Source organism: Thamnophis elegans, chromosome 15 (genome assembly GCF_009769535.1).
Source record: "Thamnophis elegans isolate rThaEle1 chromosome 15, rThaEle1.pri, whole genome shotgun sequence".
Taxonomy (NCBI): Eukaryota; Metazoa; Chordata; class Lepidosauria; order Squamata; family Colubridae; genus Thamnophis; species Thamnophis elegans.
The window spans coordinates 43,946,646-43,973,414 of record NC_045555.1 but is presented as its reverse complement, the minus strand read 5'-3'; the positions used below and the strand labels follow the sequence as shown (position 1 = coordinate 43,973,414).

At 44.9% G+C, this 26,769-nt stretch overlaps 1 protein-coding gene across 1 annotated transcript in view; it reads left to right on the top strand.

The window, feature by feature from the left end:
- The first annotated feature begins 5,789 nt into the window (after positions 1 to 5,789).
- Positions 5,790 to 26,769, top strand: part of LOC116518788 (AMSH-like protease) — a 37,289-nt gene continuing 16,309 nt past the window's right edge. Inside the window, exons 1-5 of the mRNA XM_032232318.1 lie at positions 5,790 to 6,048; positions 17,190 to 17,270; positions 19,563 to 19,780; positions 22,308 to 22,383; positions 23,741 to 23,836. Coding sequence (XP_032088209.1) covers positions 17,241 to 17,270; positions 19,563 to 19,780; positions 22,308 to 22,383; positions 23,741 to 23,836 — 420 coding nt within the window. The 5' untranslated portion in view covers positions 5,790 to 6,048; positions 17,190 to 17,240. The remainder of the gene's footprint in view (positions 6,049 to 17,189; positions 17,271 to 19,562; positions 19,781 to 22,307; positions 22,384 to 23,740; positions 23,837 to 26,769) is intronic.

Sequence of the window (26,769 nt, the reverse complement as noted above, 5' to 3'; positions counted from 1 at the left end):
CGATATGCTGACTCTGTAAACCGCTTAGAGAGGGCTGAAAGCCCTAGGAAGCGGTATATAAGTCTAACTGCTATTGCTAAGTAGAATTGTTACAACTTGCTTTTAGCTAAATCTATATACTGGTAGAATGGCACCCAATATATGGCACACTGTATACTTCGGCATCATTAAGTTAACCAATAGATTGGACACCCTAGAAATGTATGTAAGGTTACTTTAAAAAAACATTATATTCTAAAGACGTTTGGAAGGGGGGAAAAATCAAAATAGTAGGCTATATCTTAGCTGTAGGGGCATGAATGGTGAATGTCAGAGGGGGCATTCAGCAGGTTCTAACCAGTTCTGGAGAACCAATAGCAGAAATTTTGAGTAGTTTGGAGAACTGATAAATATCACCTCTGACTGGCCTTGCCCCCATCTATTCTCTGCCTCTCGAGTCCCAGCTGATCGGGAGGGAATGGGGTTTTTGCAGTAACCTTCTCCTGGAGTGGGGTGGGAATGGAGATTTTACAGTATCCTTTCCCTTCCAAGCCCGCCAAGCCACGCCCTCCAAGCTATGCCCACAGAACCGGTAGTAAAAAAAAATGTTGAATCTCACCACTGGTGTGTGTGCGGGAGTGAGAATGTAGCGAAGATCTAATTAACAATTAGAGCAGCAAATAACTACTTTCTTACATCAGCAGAAAAACTATACTGGGGTAACAAGGGGGAAAAAAACATATATTCTGCCTTCCTTCTCCACTCCCTGCCCGGCCCAAGGTGACGAATGGTTTCCTCCAATGTGAAAAAGAAACGAAGTGGGTGGAGAGCAAGCATTTATTACTCAGGGAGGAAACCTCAGCAGCAGATAGCATTTAATGTCCTTCAGAGTACAAACCCTTATGGGCAGGGAAACAGGTATTGCAAGAAAAGCATATAAGTAGGAAGGGAATTCTTTGCAAAAAAAAAATAGCAGGTAGAAATGCCACCTAATCCAATGTGCGCAGGTGAGAAGTGAAAAAAAAAACATTCTCTCACTGCCTGGGGGATGGAGAAAGTCCCCAAGGATTTAAGCCAATGCTTGGTGTCATAACATTGGTTGCAGATTTTGAAATGGGTGCTGTCAGTGGCAAACAAGCCAGACACTCATTCTTCCATAACCACTAAGCTACACCATTCGTGGCAAATCTGACCACGTGAACTGATCTGAACCAAGGCTGAAAGCTGGAAGAGATGCCTAGTTGGTCATAGGACAGATATAGATGTTACACTGCATTTGCCTTTTCATAAATAACTTGGTTTTTCTCGGGTTTCTGTACGATCTAGAACAGTGTTTCTCAACCTTGGCAACTTGAAGATGTCCGGACTTCAACTCCCAGAATTCCCCAGCCAGCAACATTCGCTGGCTGGGGAATTCTGGGAGTTGAAGTCCGGACATCTTCAAGTTGCCAAGGTTGAGAAACACTGATTTAGAAGGAAGTTAAATGTAAAATTCGTGACCCGTCAAAACCGCGGTCCACTAAAGCGCGCCCGATTAAAGCGCGTACCTGACGTCATCAGCAGCGCAACGAAAAAAATTAAAAATAAATTAAATTAAAATTAAAATAAAATTAAAGCAAGCTGATTCACATAAAGGTAAGGGTTAGGTTTAGGGTTAGGGTTAGGTTAAGGGTTAGGGTTAGGTTTAGGGTTAGCGTTAGGTTTAGCGTTAGGTTAAGGGTTAGGTTTAGGGTTAGGGTTAGGTTAAGGGTTAGGTTAAGGGTTAGGTTTAGGGTTAGGTTTGGGGGGGTTAGGGTAAGGTTTTCGCTTTAATTTTAAATTTACCACTCACAGCGCGATGTTTTCGTCGCGCTGTGATGACGTCACGTACGCGCTTTCGTCGAGCGTGCTTTAGTCTACCGTGGTTTTGTGGTGGAACCGTAAAATTAGGGTGCATACACAAACTTATAGAGAAAAGTCGAGATAAGCATGCACATATGTGTGAATACACAAGACAGACAGATAGTTATATAGAGGGAGATGCAGTGGTGGGTTCCTACCGGTTCGAACCGCTTCACCTGCAACCAGCAGCGCCCCAAGTCTGCCACGCCCCCGAACAATAGGCATTGCCATCTTGTTTTTCGCTTCTGTGCATAACAATTTTTACTGTATACTATGCATGCACGCACAGCGTGCACCAAACGTGCGTGTGAAGCACCCATGTGCGTGCAGCGCGCCCACGAGCAAACCGGCAGTAGTACCTGCCGGAACCAGTTCCACCACAAATCCGCGAAGCCCTTATCCGCGGAGACATAAGCGCGAAGACTAATTCGTGCCGTTCTAAGCACTAAGGAAAAACGCGACCCTACCACGATGACATAATCGCGGAGGGCAAATTCGTGCATTCCCAAGCACTCAGTACCCTAAACCTAACCCTAACCCTAACCCTAACTCTAAACTTAACGCTAAACCTAACGCTAAACCTAACGCTAAACCTAACGCTAAACCTAACCCTAAACCTAAACCTAACCCTAAACCTAACCCTAAACCTAACCCTAAACCTAACCCTAAAACAAACCCCTAAACCTAATCCTAACCCTTACCTTAATTGAAGTCGGGTTTCTGCCGCGGCGCCGTTTTAAAGCACTCTTCTGTTGCCGTGCTGTTGTTGCGGCGGTGATGACGCGCGGTGATGACGTCGCGGCTTTAGCACCGCGATTTTATCACCGCAATTTTGACGAGCGCGGTTTTGTCGTGCCACGGCCGGAACCCACCCCAAGGAGATGATAGAGATAATAGGGAGACCGGCATCCCTATAACAGCATAGATTGACGGGAATATTTCTTGGCCTGGAAAAGTTTCGAGTTTCGAGTTTAATTTTATTTATAGGCCGCCCAATCCCAGAGGACTCCGGGCAGCTTACAACGAGGGGAAAAAGAAAAGCAATAAAGAAAATAAGAATAAAAAATAGACAAGTTAAAAACAACACAGATACATTCGTTTTCGGTTCGGGGCTGGAACTCAACAATGAGGTCAACAGCCCCAGGCCTGCCGGAATAGCCAGGTCTTGACAGCTTTTCTGAAGGCCATGAGAGTGGGTAAGGTCCGGATCTCCGGGGGTAGCTGGTTCCAAAGGGTCGGAGCAGCCACAGAGAAGGCTCTCCTCCGGGGAGCCACCAGCCGACATTGTCTGGCTGACGGCATCTGAAGGAGGCTCACCCTGTGGGATCTTACCGGCCATTGGGAGGAGTGTGGCAGTAGGCGGTCTCGCAGGTACGCTGGCCCTAAGCCAAAAAGGAATGAGATGGGCCCATCCTCCGAATGTAAGAATAACCTTGGGAGCTGAAGCCAGGGCAAGATTAGATAACAGACATTTCAGCCCACAGCAGGAACAGGAACATGGAAAGCACCTCAGAAGGGACTCTCCTTAGTTCTTTGGAAAGTAAAGGCTATAGATAGATAGAAATGTGCTTTCAGGCTTACAAGACATTATTTTTATTTGCTTTATTTCTATTATCAAATTTAGACACTACCCATCTCACTCGCAGATGAACTCTGAGCAACGTGCAATTAAAAACATACATAAAAACTATGCAAATATTTTATTTCAATAAAAAGGTTAAAACAGTATCGGAATAATTAAAGTTAAAAAAAAGTGGGGAGGGCCTTCAAGTCGATAACATCCCCAACGTTGTTGGCTAAGCCCTAGCAAGTTAGCAAAAGGCAGATCCTCAACTCTCCATCCCCTTCCCAAGTTGCTTTTTTCAAGAGGCAACTGGATTTTCTGTTATTTTTTTTTTATTTTTTTGGAAGATGTTTTGCTTCTCATCCAAGAAGCTTCTTCAGCTCTCCAGGTGCCTCTTGGGGGAAAAAAAACCCCATACCTTTGGGACAACCATTACCTGGATTTCTGAGAACCTCCATCTACATTTCCATTCCCTTCCAATAAAGGTTTCCATGTTTTTTTTGGTGCCCACTCTGCAGTGATGAATTGAGGCTTACTGGTGCCCTAAACACTGACAAATCTTGGTGCCACCCCCTCCTTTGTACCTTCTGCACAAATCTTCGTTGTTTTTTTCTCTCTCTCAACTTTGTGACGCCCGCTTTGGGGCTTGACAGAGCCGAGGTGGCCCAGTGGTTAAATGCAGCACTGCAGGCTACTTCAGCTGACTGCAGTTCCACAGTTGGGCTGTTCAAATCTCACCAGCTCAAGGTTGACTCAGCCTTCCATCCTTCCGAGGTGGGTAAAATGAGGACCGGGATTGTTGGGGGCAATATGCTGACTCTGTAAATCAGTTCAGTTTATTATTAAATTTCTATGCCGCCCTTTTCCCCTGAAGGGGACTCAGGGCGGCTCACAACTCGAACCGGGGAGGGGGATACAGACAAAAGATTTAAAAACAACAACATAACAATATATAATTAAAAACTCACAACAGTCATACCATTCGACTCTGTAAACCACTTAGAGATGTCTGAAAGCCCTATGAAGCGGTATATAAGTCTAACTACTATTGCTATTGGTGTCCTAAGCACCTGCTTAGTCTGCTTAATGGTTAATACACCACTGCCTCTCTGGTTTACACTGAAGAGCTGGCATCACCCTGCCTCTGGTCCTCCTTTGGCACTGCTGCTTCTCCTCTCATCCACCTGATCCCTGTATTTTGGGGCTGACTTGAGCGGTGACCCCCAAAGTTTCGCTCCCATCCTCACCCCAATTACTGGGTTCCCTGAGGCTGGCGTGGAGGGGGGGAGGTCGGGGGATGGGCGGACCACCACCTCCCCACCCCAAAAGGAGAGGCGGACATGCGGAGCTCGCCGTTGGATCCCTTCCCTCGGAGGTGTCCGCCTTTTGCCCCACCCCATCCCCGTTAGCTCGGTGGAAGCAGCAGCACGTGCGCGGCGCCGCCCCCTTCGCCTTGCCAGGGGAAGACATGGGGGCTTCTCCTCCATCCTCGGCGAGACCCTGCCAGGACGCATGAGAGAGGAATCCACCCCCCCCCCCCGGTGTCCCCGGCGGCTTGGGGAGGAAGCGAGGCCGGCTCAAGGTTGACTCAGCCTTCCATCCTTCCGAGGTGCCGAGGTGGGTAAAATGATGACCCGGATTGTTGTTGGGGGCAATATGCTGACTCTGTAAACCGCTTAGAGAGGGCTGAAAGCCCTATGAAGCGGTATATAAGTCTAATTGCTATTGCTATTGGTGTCCTAAGCACCTGCTTAGTCTGCTTAATGGTTAATACACCACTGCCTCTGTGGTTTACACTGAAGAGCTGGCATCACCCTGCCTCTGGTCCTCCTTTGGCACTGCTGCTTCTCCTCTCATCCACCTGATCCTCGTATTTTGGGGCTGACTTGAGCGGTGACCCCCAAAGTTTCGCTCCCATCCTCACCCCAATTACTGGGTTCCCTGAGGCTGGCGTGGAGTGGGGGTGTGTCGGGGGACGGACGGAGCAGAGGTGGCGCAGTGATTAGGGTGCAGTACTGCAGGCCACTTAGCTGACTGTTATCTGCAGTTCAGCGGTTCTAATCTCACCGGCTCAAGGTTGACTCAGCCTTCCATCCTTCCGAGGTGGGTGAAATGAGGACCCAGACTGTGGGGGCGATATGCTGACTCTGTAAACCGCTTAGAGAGGGCTGAAAGCCCTATGAAGCGGTATATAAGTCTAACTGCTATTGCTATTGCTACCTCCCCACCCCAAAAGGAGAGGCGGCCATGCGAGCTCGCCGTTGGATCCCTTTCCTCGGAGGTGCCCGCCTTTTGCCCCACCCCATCCCCGTTAGCTCGGTGGAAGGAAGGAGCAGCCCGCGCGCGGCGCCGCCCCCTTCGCCTCGCCAGGGGAAGACATGGGGGCTTCTCCTCCGTCCTCGGCGAGACCCTCCCAGGACGCGTGAGAGAGGAATCTGCGCTCCCCCCGGTCTACCCGGCGGCTTGGGGAGGAAGCGAGCCCGCTGTGCAGCTGTGCCGGGCCGGCTTCGGCCTCTCTCCCTGGGGAAGAGAGCGCGGCGGGCTTGGCAGCAGCCGCGGCTGCCTCCTCCGGGCGGGCAAAGGAGAGAGAAGAATCCGGCCGCCCGGCGCAACGGCGCAGCAGGGTAAGCGAGCCTCCCGGGAGCCGCCCGCCGCCTTTGTGGCTCTTTTCCTGGGAAGGGGTGGCGGCGCCCTTCGCCGAGCGGAGATGCCGCCGGGAAGGGAAGGCAAAAGGAGGAGAGCGGGAGCGGAGGGAGGTGGGTGGAGGAGGGAGACCCGCGGGCGCGTTGCGCGTTGCAGCCGAGGCGGTGGTCTCCGTTGCCCGTCCGCTTTTTCGCCTCGCCTAGCAGAGTAGACCGGGTAGCGTTTGTAGCACTTGGGCTGCCAAGGGCTTACGAGGGTGGCGTTTATGGGAGGTAGGGGATACAGCGGGCTTCTACGGCTGCAGAACTGCTCTCTCTCTCTCTCTCTCTCTCTCTCTCCCCCCCCCCCCGAAGCTTCCTCAATTGCGGAAAATTGGTGCAGCGATTATTCATAGCGACAAGGGCATGGAGAGAGAGCAAGCGGTCGGTTGCCGTTGTGGTTTGTCGTAACATCCCTCCTCCTCCTCCTCATCATCATCATCAGCCCACAACGGGACCGGCTGCTGGGTTTAGTAGTTGTCCCACGGGGGTGTTGTATATCCAACCTCCACCTCCCACTCCCGGGGGGGGGGGAAGTGCAATTGCTACGATTTCTTGTGCTAGCAAAGCAAAGGGGTGCCTGGGACTCGAGCGTGGTTACCGCGGCTCTCCTCGCCTCCAGGACTGCGGCTTTCCTCTTTGCCTGCCCTCAGCAGTTTGGCGTGTATTGATCGCGAGGTGTGTGTGTGTGGGGGCGTTTAAAACACACACACACACACACACACACACACACACAAAGACCATGGGCTGCCTTTGAACGCAATCGGATGCCTGTCAGAGCAAAAGGATGTCGGGGCAATGTGTAAAAGCCACGTTGTGAAGATCCAAGGGCCAATAATTGACTTGGAAGGCCCTGTTGGAAACGGATAACCATAAATTGGATGGATGGATGGATGGATGGATGGATGGATGGATGGATGGATGGATGGATGGATGGATAAGTAGGTAGATGATAGACAGACAGACAGACAGACAGACAGATAGATGATAGATGGATAGAAAGAGATAGAGAGATAGAGATAGATAGATAGATAGATAGATATAGAGAGACTGATAGATAGATAGATAGATAGATAGATAGATAGATAGATAGATAGATAGATGATAGATAGATGATAGATGGATAGAAAGAGATAGAGAGAGAGAGAGAGAGAGACTGATAGATAGATAGATAGATAGATAGATAGATAGATAGATGATAGATGGATAGAAAGAGATAGATAGAGAGAGAGAGAGAGAGAGAGACTGATAGATAGATAGATAGATAGATAGATGATGGATAGAAAGAGAGAGAGAGAGACTGAGAGATAGATAGATAGATAGATAGATAGATAGATAGATAGAGATAGATAGATAGATAGATAGATAGATAGATAGATAGATAGATAGATAGATAGATATGGGGCAGAACACTTCATAATTTAAGTTGAATGTTGAATGTTTGAATGTTTATGTTGAATGTTTATTTTATTTATATGCCGCCCTTTTCCCCCCGAAGGGGACTCAGGGCGGCTCACAACTCAAACCAGGGAAGGGGGGATAGAGACAAAATTAAAAACGACACAAAACAATACATGATTTAAAACACACAACAGTCATACCATTCGAGACGGGAGCAACGGTTCTTTAGCCCCAGGCCTGTCGGAAAAGCCAGGTTTTAAGGGCTTTGCGGAAGGCCTGGAGGGTGGTGAGGGTTCGAATCTCCACGGGGAGTTCGTTCCAGAGGGTCGGAGCAGCCACAGAGAAGGCTCTCCTCCGGGTGGTCGCCAGTCGGCATTGGCCGGTGGATGGAATTCGGAGGAGGCCTAATCTGTGGGATCTAATCGGTCTAGTGGAGGTAATTGGCGGTCTCTCAAGTACCCAGGTCCAATACCATGAAGGGCTTTATAAGTGACGACTAGCGCCTTGAAGCGTATCCGGAGACCAATAGGCAGCCAGTGCAGCTCGCGGAGGATAGGTGTTACGTGGGTGAACCGAGGTGCACCCACGATCGCTCGCGCGGCTGCATTCTGGACAAGCTGGAGTCGCCGAATGCTCTTCAAGGCGCTAGTTGACTTGATGTTTTGGCAGAATTAAAGCCGTATTCTATTTCCATTCAGGTTCAACGTCCTAAAGATGAAACTCTGTCTTAGCAATTATTCTTGCCCTGTTTTTATCATAGGTGATTCAAAGTGATACATAGAAATCACATTCTCAAGAAAGCAGAACAGAACTTCCAGGCAGTTGTTACGTTGTCTTGAATGGTGTCATCCTTCCTTGTAAATCCTCCAGGTGTATTGGAACTCAAACTGCTGGAATGCTTTGAAATACATCTGGATACTTCCTGGTTGGAAAATGCTGGTCTGCGAGGCTGGCCTAGTTTGTCCTCCTAAGATTTTGAACAGACCATGTTTTCCCTTGAAATAATATATTTTAATGAAATAGAAATGTTGTTATATCACATTACACGTAAAGAAAGGTTTGCCATTTCTATACTGGATCCAGTATAATTTATCTCTGAATTTTCTTGTGGTTATAAACTACGTCAGTCATGAATGACTCTGAGTGGTATCCTTCCTAACCTTCCTATATGGCAGTGATGGATAACCTTTCATATAGTCTCTAACATGACTGATATGACTAGGACTGGATTAAATCTGAATCATCTTGAACACTTCAGCAATTCAGGATCATAAGATCACAGTACAGGGCGGGGCATAACCTTTTCCTAGGGGGTCACAGCAAGATCGACAGCAGTTTACAACTTCCGCGACACCTCATTTTAAAGCCCATAAAAAACTGAATTGAATGAGCTATTAAATGTTAAATTTGCTTTAAGAATGGCTGGAAAATTCGATTCGGAAGAACAAAGGATCATTGACAGAATAAAATGCATTGCCTTTCGAGAGGCTCGCGATGCTGGAGCGACGTTTATCAATCGAAAATGGATTGCAAACAAATTGAAACGTCATCCGGATTGGGTTACTGATAATTGGAACAAAACAGCCCAAGAATGTTTCACAAAATTTGGAGAAGGGCGTCCTCTGCAACTGTCCCAAGAAAGCAAAGCCATCATTGCAACTGGCAGTCGCAAACAACGAAAAGGAAACCGAAAAGTGGCCCAAGAAATCCTTCAAATTCGTGGAAAACGAATAACGTCTGGCCGGGAAATTCGCCAGATCTCAATCTGGCAGAGAACATTGGGGCCATAATTAAGGATGAAGTGGAAGCTCTGATGATTCAGGAGCAAGGTCAAAATCGATATTCGGTTGAAACTTTGAGAATGAATTTGGAAACTGTGTTGAAAAATCTGGAAAATCGAACGGAACTGTTTGAAGATTTGTTGTGTTCTTATCCACCTCGTTTGAATGCTGTTCGAAGGGCTAATGGTGGTCATACTGACTATTAAATCGTGTCAATAAACTCAGTTTTTGATGGGCTTTCGAATGGTGTATAAATTATTTGTGTTGTTATTACAAGTGTTGCTGTGACCCCCTAGGAAAAGGTTATGCCCCGCCCTGTACAGAGGATAATGCCAGGCATATGCTTTTAATAAACAAGCAAAGCTTAATTTTAATCATAAAAGCGGTACATTTTAGATATACATATTTTGCATTGGTTATATTAGATGCATAAAGCCAATTTTACCCAGTGCATTGCCTTCGGCCTTTACATTTTAAAATAAACTGGTTGGTTTCTCTCTAAATTTCTTTTCTGGATGGAGATGAAATCCTGGCGACATCAGGGTAAGAGGTTGGCGTATCATTAATTTGGTTCATCACCAAGCAGCCTTATAGCCATTTTTTTACCTATTGTAGCACTTCTACAATGAAAGAGCCGAGGTGGCCCAGTGGTTAGAGTGCAGTACTGCAGCCACTTCAGCTGCAGTTCGGCGGTTCAAATCTCACCGGCTCAAGGTTGACTCAGCCTTCCATCCTTCCGAGGTGGGTAAAATGAAGACCCAGACTGTGGGGAGCGATATGCTGACTCTGTAAACTGCTTAGAGAGGGCTGAAAGCCCTATGAAGCGGTATATAAGTCTAACTGCTATTGCTATTCCAGTGATGAGGACAGCAATGGCTGTGCCAATTGAGGAGTTCAGCAAATTGACAATCCCATCCTCTGGAAGTTGCCAGGCTGGAGAAATACTATAAAGAAAGTCCGATTTCTTTATTTTATATTTATCTCTTAATTTTCTTGGGCTTATAAACTGTGTCAGTCATGAATGACTCTGAGTGGTATCCTCCCCAACTTTCCCAAATCAGTCAAAAAAGATAGAGTACATGTAAAAAAATATCCACATGAAGAGCCTATATGGCAGTGGCGGCTAACCTTTTCGGCACCGAGTGCCGAAACTGGAGTGTGTGTGCGAGCACTGGAGCGCTAGAACCCAGAAAAGAGCAGCTGGCCAGTGCGCATTCGTGGGGCGGCCAGCTGCTCTTGCGGCTTCTGTGACGTGCAGGTGAGCCAGACAGCTGTTCTGGCACACATGCAACCAGCTGCTCCATTCTGGGTTCTGGTGTGTGCATGAACGCTGCACAGCTGATCTTCATATGAAGACCAGCTAGTGAGAGCAGCTGTCCAGCGCACATACATGTGACGAAACCCGAAGGGCAGCTGGCAACAGTGCACATGCCCACAGAGAGGGCTCTGTGTGCCACCTCTGGCACATGTGCCATAGGCTCGCCATCACGGCTATATGGTGTAATGATTAAGGCATCTAGTTAAAAACCTGGAGCGTTCTTGTTCCTCCTCCAGCTGGACAACCTTGGGCCAGTCACTCACTAGGAAGGAGGAAATGGCACATCGCTTACAAGAAAACTGCAGACTAGTCAAGAATCAAAACAGCCAGGAATCACAACCGACTCAAAGATCAAAAAGGAAGAGAAAAACCGCAATCGATCATATTGCTTTGGTTGATTATGTGCCACGAAGTCAATGCAGATTTAGTAACTATACAGCAGTGGTGGGTTTCAAAAATTGTTCGAACCTACTCTGTGGGTGTGGCCTCCTTTGTGGGAGTGGCTTGCCACCTCATGTGACCAGATGGGAGTGGCTTGCCGCCCATGTGACCGGATATGAAGATGCCGACGACACTTATCAGAACCACCTTAAATGACCTCTCACACAGCACTGGCGTGCATAAGAATATGATGTAAACTTGTTTTTTAAAAGGCATCTTTGGTTTGCGTTAAAACAACTTCAACGCACGCAATGTTCTGATTGCACCACAAACGCAGTAGTCATCCTTACCTTTCACAGAGGCACTGAGTTTTACAAATATGAGCATGATAGTGTAGAATAATCATATCCAAGGACCAGTGGTGGGTTTCAAAAAATCTTGGAACATCTTCTGTAGGTGTGGCCTGTTTTCCGGGTCCACTGGTGGAACCTCTTCTAACCGGTTCGGTAGATTTGACGAACCGGTTCTACCGAATAGGTGCGAACTGGTAGGGACCCACCTCTGGATCCGACCCATAGGGTGTTTAGACCTGACCCATGGAGCTGCCCTTGAAACAGCAGAAGCGGCCCACTGAACTCCGTTTTTGTTGGCAGGAGGCCGTCACAGTTGGAGACGGAGCTCAGGAGCTCATTTTTGCTGGCAACGTGCTACGGCCTCCACAGGAACCCTTGACATGAGTAACATTGAGCTGGCCATACCTAACCTGGCCCCCTGAGGGCCAACCGAACCCTGATGTGGCCCTCAATGAAATCGAGTTCGACACTCCTGTCTTAGTGCATCTAATGAAATAGCCAGCATGTAATAAACAGGCTGGGGAAAGTAATATAGCAATAGCAGTTAGACTTATATACCGCTTCATAGGGCTTTCAGCCCTCTCTAAGCGGTTTACAGAGTCAGCATATCGCCCCCAACAACAATCCGGGTCCTCATTTTACCCGCCTCGGAAGGATGGAAGGCTGAGTCAACCTTGAGCCGGTGAGATTTGAACAGCCAAACTGCAACTGCAGTCAGCTGAAGTAGCCTGCAGTGCTGCATTTAACCACTGCGCCACCTTGGCTCTATATGGAACTTATATTTCCATTTGCTAAGTTCAGAGCTGATAGTCATGGGTATTACTAGCAGTTGAAGCCGTTGCTGATAGTTGTAATATTACTAATAGTGTTTCCACACTTGTGACAGTCACACACTATCTTCGTCTGCTCTCTCTGTCATGAAGAGTTGCATCTTCACTTCTCTTTGCCTGGATTGAATCCATTTTCTAATTGAAAGTAGAAATTAATCCCTCCGGGGATTCATACAACTGTACAAAACACTAATTGTTCCTTTGGGGTCTAAAACTCTTATCTTCTACTTTCTGTTTTTCACCGCTTAGAGGAAGTGGAATTGTGCTTCTCAGCCTGCCTGAACAAACAGTTATAAAACCAACCGTGATTGGCTAAATATATGCAGAAATGAATCTCAATGCATGAATAGCTTGCTTCTGTACATCCTGTATATTAGGGCGCTTCCACGTTTTAAATATGGCTCATCATATTCTGCAGTGTCAGAAACTAGTGAAGTCTAATGGTTTCGTAAAAGTAATCGGTAATTGAAAAATAAAATAATAACTTGGGTAGCAGTTACTTCCTGGGAATCACAAAGGTAAGTTAAAAAACAGCATTGAATATTTGGATGAAATTAGTTATTGATCAGGCCGTTCAGTGTTCGGATTCTTGTTCTGCCATGAAATATACTCCTTGATGTTAAATTCGTTATTTATTCACTAATTTAATTCGCAAGATTGCAATCATGAAAACAGAACAGGATAATTTTCGTCTGTCACCCGGTAGTAGAATGCATATGCTTTTTTTCATAGGGAATAAAATCAGATAAGTTATATAGGTTTTTAATGTATTGTGGCATATGTTGGAAATGTTATGTTTAAGCGCTGTGCATTTTAAAATGGGAAAAGTATTATCTACCATGTTTCCCCAAAAATTATTTTTATCCCTGAAATAAGAGCTTGGCCTTATTTTTTGGGAGGTCTTATTATTTTTGCTGTGAGCATAGTCACTTCATGTCTGCTGCTGTGTTGCAATATTTTGGGGGAGGGCTTATTTTTGGGGGAGGGCTTATTTTTGGGGGAGGGCTTATTTTTAGCGCATGCGCTCAAAAGCTTCATTGGGCTTATTATCCGGGGAGGTCTTATTTTCGAGGAAACAAGGTAGAAACCTTTTGTTTTGAGCAGAAGTTATGTTGGTTCAAAACCAGAACTCAAAACCAGCATAACTTCTGTTCAAAACGAAAGCATAATTTTCCTATTTTAAAATGCACAGTGCTTAATCACAGCATTTCCAACACGTGGCATTAAAATCTGCAGTTCTTCCAAGTTTGATGCTGAACCTCAAAGGTAGAACCTGCTATGATGTCATTGGAAGCTATATGAACCCCAACCCTATTAAAAAACGATGGAGTAAATACTGAATTTTTCATGAGAGAGATGCAGGTCAAACCTGGTCAGCTTCCCCCCCACCCCCCAATCTTCAATTATTTGGTTTATGTATGTTTCATATTTGTACTATTTTTGGAGGAAGATGGTACATAGTGACAGCATTGAATAGAATGTTAGCTTTGTGAGGGCAGAATGACACTAATTGTTACTTGTGTGTTTTTTTTAATAATTGATGATTTATACAGATGTCTTATGATTAAGAAAAAGATTATGTCAACCGCGCTGGAACTGTTGGGAGGAAGGATGATAAAAAAAATAAGTAAATCATATTGGTACAGAAGTTGCCTATACAGTACCTTGCCTTATTTTTTTGAAAACTGTGTTCATTGTCAATTTAATGAAATTAAAAGGGCTTGGTTGACAGATTAAATGAAGTATTATACTTAGATTCTGTCGAAAATGATAAAAATCAATCTTCCACTGTAATGCTTCTTCCAAAACGTTATGGATTGTGTTACTGCCCAAGTTGTTGTTGTTGTTAGTTGCAAAGTCGTGTCCCACCCATCGCGACCCCATGGACAACGTTCCTCCAGGCCTTCCTGTCCAGTGCCCAAGTACTATTAGCTAACAACATAGGCATATGTGCCTTGTGGTTAAAGTTTTGAATTCGAATGCAGGTCACCCTCACCAAAATAAGTTCATTGAGTGACTGGGCTGATCATTCCTGACAGTCCAACTTGTCTCACAGGGCTGTTAAGAGGAGATCATGAAGAAAGAGAATGTGACATATGCCATCTTGAATTTCTGGAGAAAAGGATGGGATATAACTCTAAAGACTCCATAAAATAAATCATCTTCAGTGTCTTCACAGAAGTTAGAAAAAAAACCAACCAACAACAACACGCAGGGACACCGTATTAAAACATTATTTCAAATGAAAATACATGACTTAATACTGTACAGTGCAATATGATTTTTATTTTAACTCCTCACACTCATCCCTCTACCCTCCAAAAATCTTGGAAGGTTGTTAAGGCACACAATTAATTGTTCGGCCTGAATCTACCATTAAGAGGCCCTCCTTGAGAGTGATGGGCAGTCTAGAAACATGAAAAATAAATAAATCTGAACTATTCCAGTACTGGCCAGTGATGGGGTTCAACATTTTTTACTACTGGTTCTGTGGGTGTGGCTTGGTGGGCTTGGTGGCTTGGTGGGCGTAGCAGGGGAAAGATATTGTAAAATCTCCAAGAGCCGAGGTGGCGCAGTGGTTAAATGCAGCACTGCAGGCTACTGCTAGATCAGCAGTTCAGCGGTTCAAATCTCACCGGCTCAGGGTTGACTCAGCCTTCCATCCTTCCGAGGTGGGTAAAATGAGGACCCAGATTGTTGGGGGCAATATGCTGACTCTCTGTAAACCGCTTAGAGAGGGCTGAAAGCCCTATGAAGCGGTATATAAATCTACTGCTATTGCTATTGCTATCTCCATTCCCTCCCCACTCCAGGGGAAGGATACTGCAAAATCCCCATTCCCTCCCGATCAGTGGCTCAGTGGTGGGTTCCGGATTCTGTTCCAATTGGTATGGTTGGAACGGCCCAGGCGTCACCTACTATACGTGCATGATGCATGCATCTCACTGGCTTTACTATGAATTGTAGCTATATAGAGTTACAGTTTTCTACTAAAACCTCACAGCCCAAACCTTGGTTTGATAAGAATTACTGCATATTCAAACCAAGACTATGGTAATTTCAGTCTGTAAAAACACCGTTTTATCACAATTCTCCCTCTTGTAAAATTGTTCACTTACTTAAAAAAACGAAACAAAAATAATTTTTAAAAAAATCTTCTGGAAGGGAAAAAATAAATAAATCCGCTAGTGAAATGACAGTGCTCCCGCAAAGCACCTGAAGGCCATATGAGGAATAATGGATGGAAACTGAACAAGGAGAGATTCAACCTGGAAATAAGGAGAAATCTTCTGACTCTGAGAGCATTCACCTAATGGAAGAGAAGTTGCCTTCAGAAGTTGTGGGAGCTCCATCCCTGGAAGCTTTCAAGAAGAGACTGGCCTGCCATCTGTCCGATATGATGCAGGGTCTCCTGCTTGAGCAGGGGGTTGGACTAGATGACCTACAAGGTCCCGTCCCTTCCAACTCTGTTAGTTTGCATCTGACTAGTAACAAATTAAGATGATCTTCTGTTCTGGCATCTTAAACTTGCATTCAGATATACCTAGTTCCAGTGCAAATGACGTAATCAGTTTGGAATCCTGGGTGAGATATTTTGGCAACGTAGTGTTCCTTTATTGGTGATTCTCTTGAGTCTCCTTTATCTGATCCCTATCCCACTTGGTTTGACAATCGGAAATCCCAAAAAACAATTGATTGTGAAGTGGCACAGCTCGACGTAAAGATATGATTTTGCCAATGTCGCTGGAAAAAAAAAATGACTGACTGATTGGCCTCTTTATTGCCTTTACATAACTTTTTATTAGTCTCAAAAGAGTGACGTAATTCTGTCCTCCTTCCTGTGTACTCGAAAGGCAATTACAGGAGGCAAAATCTTGCCCAGTTGTAATATTGTCAATAATTAGTAAGTCTATACTTGATTTTTGTATCATAAATGTTTAGATTAGAATATTTTAGATTAGGAACAGGCAGGTTTTCATTCAGAATGTTCCTCTGTGAATCAGTGTGCAATTTTGCCCAATTTAGCTATAAAAAAACTCCAGCTCTACCAAAGGCACCCTTGATGTTGCCTTTATTGATTTAAGGACAGCCTTCAATCCAATTCCTTATAAGGCACCGTGGAGGAAATTAGCTACAACCTCAAATAACCATTGCTTTCTCAGCTTGATAATTTTGTTATGTGAAAATATTACAATACTAGCTGATAACCCGGCGTTGCCGACATATCTATTTTTTTTTGGGGGGGGGGAGGGAAATGTCTGGACCAAACATAATTTCTAATGTTGGATTTTCCCCCTTACCAGAGAGAGCCTCCTTGTGGAGTACCGTGAAGCTGTTACCATGGCAACTCCACTGCGCAGTACAGTAGAAGCCATTTTAAGGCACAAAGGCTGTATCTTAACAGAACACCACCACACCCTGAGGGGTGTTAACGGTGTCTAACCCCCACAGTGTTTTTTTTTCCCAGAGAGTAAGTCATGTGTGTACCAAGTTTGGTTGAGATTGCTTGAGGCGTTCCAGAGTTATGCTGGAACACATGCACACACACACACACACACACACACACACACACACACGGAGCCATTTATAGATAGATAGATTAGAGGTGTCAGTGTGTTCAGACACAGCAGTTGAGTCAGTATCTGTGTATCATTACAGTGCCCATTGTACCACCTATGACATCTGGCATTCACGAATCTGATTATCAGGAAATTGTTATCTCTCTGATCAAGGAATAACAGTCTTCCTTCTGCCAGACGTAATCTAGATAAGCACTGTAAAGGTCGCCAGGTTTCTGGCTGTAGCTCGCAGAAGCGGGTCAGTATCCATTTTTCATTATGGTTTGTTTAAGGGCTGATTTTTTAAAATTTATATTTGTGCTTTATTGTTATACACTGAATTGATAGGATTCGATTTCATTTGCTTATATTCCTTCGGAATTTCTCCAATGGCTACTGATTTATGCTGTTTGCTGTTTGCACTGAATTCTATACGCTTTCCCATTCTCTTTTGTGGCTAGATGGCATGATTGGAAAGAAGAAAAAAGAATAAGCTGGGTTGCTGACACAACATGGAAGAACCATTCACTGTGAGTTCCTTGGTAAGGGTGAATGCTTTTTAATATGGGGGAAACTGCTGATCAGGCATCACATCTGCCGGCCTTTTGTAGACCAAGCATTCTATTCAAATTCAAATATGTCCTGGGATGCACTGATTCCCCAAATCTAGTAAAGATGTATCTAAGTTAATCCCAGTTTGGGGTTTATAATGTCCTTAAGTGCTATTGCTATGAAAATGTTATTTTTTTTTAATGTAAATGTGTTTTTATTTTCCATTTTCATTTTCGTACAGTCACATATATACTGTGCAGAACCGGGGCCTTATAACTTTAAACAATAAACACAGCCATTCCTCTTGTCAACAAAACCCCCCAAAATAGAAACCCAATGTACCTCTTCGACCCTCCATACACCCTTTCTTTCGCCCCCCTCCAACTTTCCCTCTTTCCTCCATCATTCCCCTCTACCCTACTTCCCCTCCCCCTCTACCACTCCTCTCTCCCGATACACTCCCTCCCTCCCTTCTCACCCTCCCTCCAATCCTCTCTCCCACCCTCTCTCCCCCTCTTTCTTCTATCCCTCTACTCCTCCCTTCGGTGTATTTCTTCTATCTATTAATATATTCAGCTTGTCCTATTTTTACACTGGAATTAAAGAGCAACAGTATACAAGTGCAATCACGTTACTTTAAAATCTAACACATATATCTAATACTATATATCCCCCTCCCCCCCTCCCCCCTAAAACTTTTCAATAACAGTTTCTTAACCTTAGGCTTTTTAGCATGAATCATGGTTTGTTTTTTTTAAATCTCTCTCATGGTCATCTCCATTAGAGAATAATAGAGCATTAATTCACATTGATTTTAAAAATAGAGACCGAAAGGTTCATTGTTAAAATGCATTTGCGTAAGTGTACACAAACGAAAAGGGGAAAAAAAAACCTAAGGAAATACAACACAATGGGACTCACTTTGGTTGCATGTCAGTTGCAATAAGTGTCAAGGTAATTGTGCTTTCAATGAATGTGTGTGCATGCATGCATGCATACAATGCAGTGGAGATGTTTGGTTTAGTGTAATCATTTATTTTGCAGGAGTTTTGGGGAAACAAAATGAAAGCTTCTTAAAAGCGTGGGGTGTATCTAGCCCATAATTTCATTTGCCTATCAGAAATATTGCGTGGCACGACAAAACTGCGCTCGTCAAAATAGCGGTGATAAAACCGCGTCGCTAAAGCCGCGATGTCATCACCGCGCGTCATCACCGCCGCGACAATAGCGCGGCGACAGAAGGGCGCTTTAAAACAGCGCGGCGGCAGAAAGCCGATTTAAATTAAGGTAAGGACTAGGATTAGGTTTAGGGTTAGGTTTAAGGTTAGGTTTAGGGTTAGGTTTAGGGTTAGGTTTAGTGCTTCGGGAGGTGCGGATTTGCCCTCCGCGGTTATGTCATCGCGGTAGGGTCGCATTTTCCTTAGCGCTTCGGACGGCGTGGATTTGCCTCCGCACTTATGTTGGCGCGGATAAGGGCTTTGCGGTTTTGTGGTGGAACCAAATATTGAACATGCATGAATAAAAGTCACCTGTCAAATTAAAAATCACACTGATTTTAAATGTGGAGGCCGAAAGTTTCATGATTAAAATGAACCCTTTTGCATAAGTGTACACAAAAGACAAGGGGAAAAAAATGGGGAAATGCAACACAATGGGACTCACTTTGGTTGCCTGTCAGTTGCAATAAGTGTCAAGGTAATTGTGCTTTTTGATGAGTGTGTGTGCATGCATCCATACAATGCAGTGGAAATGTTTGGTTTAGTGTCATCATTTTGCAGGGGTTTTGTGGAAACATAATGAAAGCTGCTTCTTAAAAGCGTGGGGTGCAGGGGTGGGTTGCTAATCCCGTTCCAACCGGTTCGGTTGGAACGGGGCCGGCGGCGTCCTCGTGCACGCGCTCAGTTCACGCATGCGTCTTAGCGCCTGCGCGATGCTCCAGCTGCTCGCGGAGACTCACGCAGGTGCTGTATGTGCCATCCAGCTGCTCGCGGAGAATCGCGCAGGCGCTGTATGTGCCATGCGCCTGCGTGGAAGCGCAGAAGCCTTCAAAAACCGGTAAGGAGCGCGGGCGGGCGGGCGGGCCCTTCGCCGTTCCCGGAAGTTACTTACTTCCGGGTTCGCCGACCAACCGGTTCGCGGGGACTGCCGCGAACCGGTTGAAACCCACCCCTGGTGGGGTGTATCTAGCCCATAATTTCCTTTGCCTATCAGAAATATTGAACATACATGAATCAAAGTCACCTGTCAAAATAAAATGCAGCGTATGACCTCTGTTTTAACAGAAAAGGTTAGCAGCTATTCCTGACCACACAGATATTTCCTTGAGCCCAGAGGAGCGTGTCCGTGCCTTAAGCAAGCTTGGCTGTAACATCACAATAAATGAAGACATTACACCCCGACGCTACTTCAGATCCGGAGTGGAGATGGAGCGCATGGCTTCTGTCTACCTGGAAGAGGGAAATCTTGAGAATGCCTTCGTCCTCTACAATAAATTTATAACGTAAGGATCAGTTTGAAAATACACACTAGAAATTATACTAATTTTATTAATCTTGGTACAGGACTAGCAGAATATACTGATTAGGACTTTGGATTCAATTTCAGAAAGGTTTTGGGAACATGTGAGGTCATGAGAGAAAGCACTGATTTGCAACTGTCCAGAAGCAATTACGGGGACGTGGTGGCTCAGTGGATAAGACGCTGAGCTTGTCGATCAGAAAGGTTGGCAGTTCGGCGGTTCGAATCCCTAATGCCGCGTAACGGAGTGAGCTCCCGTTTTCTTGTCCCAGCTTCTGCCAACCTAGCAGTTCGAAAGCATGTCAAAAATGCAAGTAGAAAAATAGGGACCACCTTTGGAGGGAAGGTAGCAGCATTCCATGCGCTTTCGGCATTTAGTCATGCCGGCCACATGACCACGGAGACGTCTTCGGACAGTGCTAGCTCTTAGGCTTTGAAATGGAGATGAGCGCCATCCCCTAGAGTTGGGCATGACTAGCACATATGTGCAAAGGGAACCTTTACCTTTTAGAAGCAATCACATGCTGTTAGTCCATGGCTGCCGCCAGTCCTGGAGACTAGGGAAGGCTCTGACGAGGGCTATGCGTCAAAGGTAGAAATGGGGCCAAGGCCGTCTGATAGTTCTCATCTGCTTTCGGAGCTAGACAGCAGTGAGGCAGAGGAACAGCTGGAGCCTGGTTCCCAGTGTGTGCATGCGCAGAGCTGCCACAAGAAAAGAACAGCTAAGAAATCAAGGTCAGTTTGGAAGTAAAGCCACAGGTGGATGGTGAGTGGCCTATCCCATAGCAAACAAAAGAGGAGCAAAAGGTAAATGGTCTTCTGTAGGAAACAATTCGTTTGTTCGTTCATTCATTTAAGGAATGTGAAGATCTGTCCGTGAATCTCAGAGACTCTCTGCCAAGTCTTTTCTTGCACAGCACTTGCCTTTGGAAAATATTTACATAACAGCTTTCCAAGCTAGATAAGGTCTGTGGTCATAAATTCACCTTTGAAAGACTGTTTACCAGGCCTTTGCTGAATGTGAATGAGAGGAATTCACATTAGTTTGGTCAGGACCAGGAATCTGCTTCATGCTTTTTGGGGAAGCCTAGGTCAGAACAGGCAGGAGCTGGGGCAAGAACGGGCACTCACCCCGTTATGCAGCACTTGGGTCTTGAACTACCAACCTTCTGGTCACCATCGCAAGCTTGGCTTATGCCATCACCACCTTGGCTTATGCCTTCAAACGAGCAGTACTTTGAATTGATGAAGCCCTTCACGATTAGTATCATTAGATGCAGGGGTACCACAGGGTGCATCTCACATGGAAATGACTCTCCCATTCATTCAAGGCCTCTTCTGGGGTTCCACCACAAAACCGCGGCCGACTAAAGCGCGCTCGACGAAACCGGGTACCTGACGTCATCACAGCGCGACGAAAAAAGCACGCTGTGAGCGCTAAAGTTAAAATTAACCCCTAAACCTAACCCCCCGAAACCTAACCCTAAACCTAACCCTTAACCTAACCCTAAACCTAACCCTAAACCTAACCCTTAACCTAACGCTAAACCTAACGCTAACCCTTAACCTAACCCTAAACCTAACCCTAACCCTTAACCTAACCCTAATCCTAACCCTAACCCTTAACCTAACCCTAATCCTAACCCTAACCCTAACCCTAACCCTAACCCTAACCCTAACCCTAACCCTAACCCTAACCCTTACCTTAACGTGAATCGGCTTTCAAAGCGCTTTTTAAAGCGCCCTTTTTTCTCCGCGGTCGCTGTTGTCGCACTGCTGATGACGTCAGCGACGCGCTTTAATCGGGCGCGCTTTAGTGGACCGCGGTTTTGTCGTGCCACACTCTTCTGGTACTTACTGTCTGGCCGAGGTGGAAGAGGCTTCTGCCCATTCATCATTTCTAACTGTTCAGATGGCCAAGTGAAGCTTTGGTGTGACCATTTTGTGTTTAGAAGGAGGTGGGGGGTGAGTAGAGATCCCTTTCCCGAACAGTTTCAGAGGGCCACACGCTAATGGACTTTCAGAATAGCTAAATATCCCTTCAAAACTCTGAATATTGTATTGCAGTCTTTGAGCCTGAAGGACCCAACAATAGAATACCGTGTTTCCCAAAAATAAGACAGGGTCTTATTTTCTTTTGACCCCTGAAATAAGCACTTGGCCTAATTTTCGGGGAGGTCTTATTATGTTTGAGGTGCAGGAAGCAGTGAGCATGGTACTGTGTTGCAATATTTTCAGGGAGGGCTTATTTTAGCGCATGCACTCAAATGTCCGATTGGGTTTATTATCCGGGGAGGGCTTATTTTCGGGAAAACGGCGGTAGCAGCACTGCTAATGTAAACTTCAAAGATACGGAAAGCTCCTGTGAATGAAAGAAGAAGAAAAAACATTCCTTCTAACCTCATTTATCTATTTTGCAGTGGTCTCAGTGGAAAAGCGTTAGCATTAGTTCATCGGGCTTGCAAAGGGGTAAATGTGTGTGTCTGTGTGTGTCTGTGTGTGTTTTCCAGTTTGTTTGTAGAGAAGCTGCCGTGTCACCGAGACTACCAGCAATGTGCGGTTCCGGAGAAACAGGATATTATGAAGGTAGAGTGTCTTTTTTTCAAAAGAAACGGCCGTCTAGGGGATTTCTCTCTTTTTCCAAGAATGACCCATGAAAGAAAATCCCTGACAGTGGCCTGAGAATGTTGAATGCTCTTATTGACCTGTTAAGGCTCAAATTTACAAATTGTAATCAGTATTTGATTTTTTTTTGATGCTAGGTTCAAGCTTGAGGGTTTTTTTTAAAAATCCTGAAAATTAGTTAACAATCTATAATCTGAGGAATGTTTTGTCTATTACCCAAAGGTGGAATGAGTCCTTGATTTACGACCACAACTGACCCCAAAATCTCTGTTGCTAAGCGAGACTTGTTAAGCAGTGGGGGGTTTCTACCAGTTTTACTACTGGTTTGCTCCTGCGCGCATGCGATGCTTCTGCGCATGTGCGGAAATGTCAGGGTGGGTGGGTGGGGGAAGCCTCCCGCCATCACCACCACTACCAGTTTGGCCAAACCGGGAGCTACCCACCTCTGTTGTTAAGTGAATTTCACTCCATTTTACGACCTTACCTGGCACAGCTGTTAAGTAAATCACTGCAGTTAAGTTAGGGACACATTTGCTTGTCAGGTGATCACAAAAGATGTTCACACCACCCCAGGACATTGCAACTGTCATAGAGCCGAGGTGGCGCAGTGGTTAAATGCAGCACTGCAGGCTACTTCAGCTGACTGCAGTTCTGCAGTTCGGCTGTTCAAATCTCACCAGCTCAGGGTTGACTCAGCCTTCCATCCTTCCGAGGTGGGTAAAATGAGGACCCGGATTGTTGTTGGGGCGATATGCTGACTCTGTAAACCGCTGAGAGAGGGCTGAAAGCCCTATGAAGCGGTATATAAGTCTAACTGCTATTGCTATTGCTACTTATGAATCAGTTCCCAAATGTCTGCTTTTTGATCATGTGGCCATGGGAATTCTTTAACGGTCGTAAGTGTGAAAAAGGGTCATAAGTCACTTTTTTCAGTGCCATTGTAACTTCAAACATCCGCTAAACGAATGGTTGTAAGTTAAGGAGTACCTGTAGTTGCATAATCTTTGTGTTGATAGAAAGAATTAACTTGCCATTTAATGTCAACTTTATTGATAAATATTCTGCAGCTGGAGCTGTTTTCCACAAGTGCTTTATGGCTGGCTTTCATGGCTAAGATGGGACTAGAACTCACAGTCTCCAATTTCTAGCCTTCATGTAATTTAATTCTATACTAGTAAATCATTTGTTCTACCTGTAGAGTTAAGCTAATTGGCACATGAAGCATCAGAAGTATTTATGTGTGTGTTTGTATATGTTTGTGTGTATGTATATGTGTCTAAAGTTGCATTTTATTTCTCTTATTTTCTCTCTAACAAAGAAACTGAAGGATGTAGCATTTCCAAGGACTGATGAATTGAAGAAAGAGTTGTTAAAGAAATACAATGAAGAATACCAGGAATACATGCAAGATAAGGTGCCTTTTACTTTTCAGCTATATAGATAAGTATAAACTCGTACATTCTCTGAATAGCAGTGCCAAAGCAAAAATTATACATTTATAATTTGTATAAATTATAAATGTATACAAATTTATATAAATTTGTGGTGAAAGCTACTATAAACTAAATAGCAATTTTAAAACTGTTATCTTTCATTTTAGTTTAGACAAAGTGACTGCTTTTGCCTTAAAATGTCCAGGTGATATAAAAGAAAGTTGATGTGGCTTTATAATCGCCCTGATGAAAAGTGTTATGAGGTCTTGGAAGCAACAACATTTTCCATTGAGTGATGTTATATCAGGCCAAGCTCAGAGACAAAAAAACAGTGAAATCCAGTTGAGTCCAATTCTTTATAAGCTTACACCAAAGAGACAGAATCTTGCCAGACTAAAGCCATATCTTCTAACCAGTGGTGGGTTTCAAAAAAATTTCGAACCTACTCTGTGGGTGTGCCCTCCTTTGTGGGTGTGGCTTGCTGGCCATGTGACCTGGTGGGATTGGCTTGCCGGCCATGTGTTTTCTCTCCCTCCCTCTCTCTCTCCTTCCCTTTGTCTCTCTCTGTCCCTTTTTCCTTTTTTTCTTTCATCTCTCTCTCACTTTTTCTTTCTTTTTTTCTTTCTTTATTTCTTTCTTTCTTCCTTTCTTTCTCTTTCTCTTTCTCTCTCTGTGTGAGTCTGCCTGTGTGTGTGTGTGTGTGTGTGTGTGTGTCAGTGGTGGGTTTCCAAAATTTTTGGAACCTCTTCTGTAGGTGTGGCCTGCTTTCTGGTGGAACCTCATCTAACCGGTTCGGTAGATTTGACGAACCGGTTCTACCGAACTGGTGCGAACTAGTAGGAACCCACCTCTGCTTCTAACCTAATAGACGTATCTTAAGATTCTAGGGTGGCTATCCTGAATCTCTCTTCCTACCGCCCACACACATCTTGAAACTGAATAGTCTCTTAATTAGGTTTCTCCACTGAATGTACTGCCTCCTGAAAATCCCCCCTCCTTCTCATCCCACCACATGCTGGTCCTTTTTGTGTAATGTGTGTGGGAATGACTTTGGCAGATAGGATGAATTGCCACAGACAAGACAACAGTGAGATGATAAGCACCTGAGTTTGCAGAAGGATTGTAAGTGTGGCAGTTACATCAGAAGGAAACCCTCTCTAGTTTCTTGGATAGTAGAAACAAGGGGATGGGGAAAGATGTAATTTCAGACTTGCAAGATTCTGTTAATATCGTGGCACAACAAAACCGCGCTCGACTAAAGCGCGCCCGATTAAACCGCGTCACTGACGTCATCAACAGGGCGACAACAGCGAGCGCGGAGAAAGAAGGGCGCTTTAAATAGCACTTTGAAAGCAAGCCGATTCAACTTAAGGTAAGGGTTAGGTTTAGGGTTAGCTTTAGGGTTAGGTTAAGGGTTAGGATTAGGTTTAGCGTTAGGTTAAGGGTTAGGTTTAGGGTTAGGTTAAGGGTTAGGTTTAGGATTAGGTGTTAATCTTAGGTTTAGCGTTTATAGTGTGCTTTTTTCTCCGCGCTGTTGTCGTGCTGTGATGACATCAGCTACGCGGTTTCATCGAGCGCCCTTTAGTCAAACGCGGTTTTGTGGTGGAACCTGTCAATATAACCTTACAATCAAGGTGGAACTAGTATTCCTGAGTGTGCTTCTTGTCCGGACTAACTCGCAAGGCTAACTCGCAAGAACATTTTTCTTCTTTCACATGGGGGTATCAGAGAAGGAAGGGGCAAGGATGGTAATGGTAAGTACAACTATTTGATCCAAGCCCTTCCTCTTCAGATGTGTACACAATATCATATATGTGCCTAAAGGCCTGTAATTCTGCAGGTACAGTCATTATCTTGGTTTCGTATCATTACTGATCTATGGACACTCAATTGAGCTGATAATGAATGTCACAATGCCAGCATCAAAGAACCAGTTTTGTCTAGTGCTGTGATGGTGAACCTATGGCACGAGTTCCAGAACTGGCATGCAGAGCCATCTCTCCGGGCAAGTGAGTCATTGCCTATTGCTCTTCCAGGTTCTGGCATGCTGGCTACTAGTCTTCATGCACATGGGAGCACCGGAAACCAGAAGAGCAGCTGCTTGGTGCGCATGTGCGCGCATGAAAGCCAGCTGGGTGACTTTGGACCAGTCATTTTTTCTCTCTCTCTGAGCCCAACTCACCTCACAGGTTGTTGTTGTGGGGAAAATAGGAAGAGGAACAAGTGTTGGCTATGTTCACTGCCTTGAGTTATTTGTAAACAATAATAAAGGCAGAACACACACACACACGTTTGTGTGTGTTCCAGCATAACTCTGGAACGCCTAGAGCATTTTCAACCAAACTTGGAACACAGATGACTTACCCTCTGGGAAAAAAATACTGTGGGGGTAAGACAATCCTAACGCCCCTTGATGTCTGTGTTCTGTTAAGATACAGCCTGTTGTGCCTTAAAATGGCTTCTACTGTACAGTGCAGTGGAGTTGCCATGATAACAGCTTTACAGTACTCCACAAGGGGGCTTCCTCTGTTAAGGGGAAAAATCCAACATTAGAAATTATATTTGGTCCGGACATTTTCCCCCTATAAAAAGTACCTGAGCAATGCCGTGTTATCAACTAAATAAGAGATAAGAGTACATACAATCCATTGTCGTCTACTCATCGCAAAGAATGCCTTGTTCCAGTGTCAGCAATTGTTGAAAATGCACTGATTTCTTTTGCCAATCTTTGCTGCTCTATTCCAGACAGAAGAACCAGATATACAATTTTCTTAAATGCCTTTTTGTGTCCTTAGGTGTTTTTATCACTGTTTGAAAATTACAACTGTTCTCCTTTAGAGAAGCTACTTAAAACCTATGAAAATAATTAGGTTTTAAGTTGGGGCCTAATGGCCCCCATTATTTATTTACAATT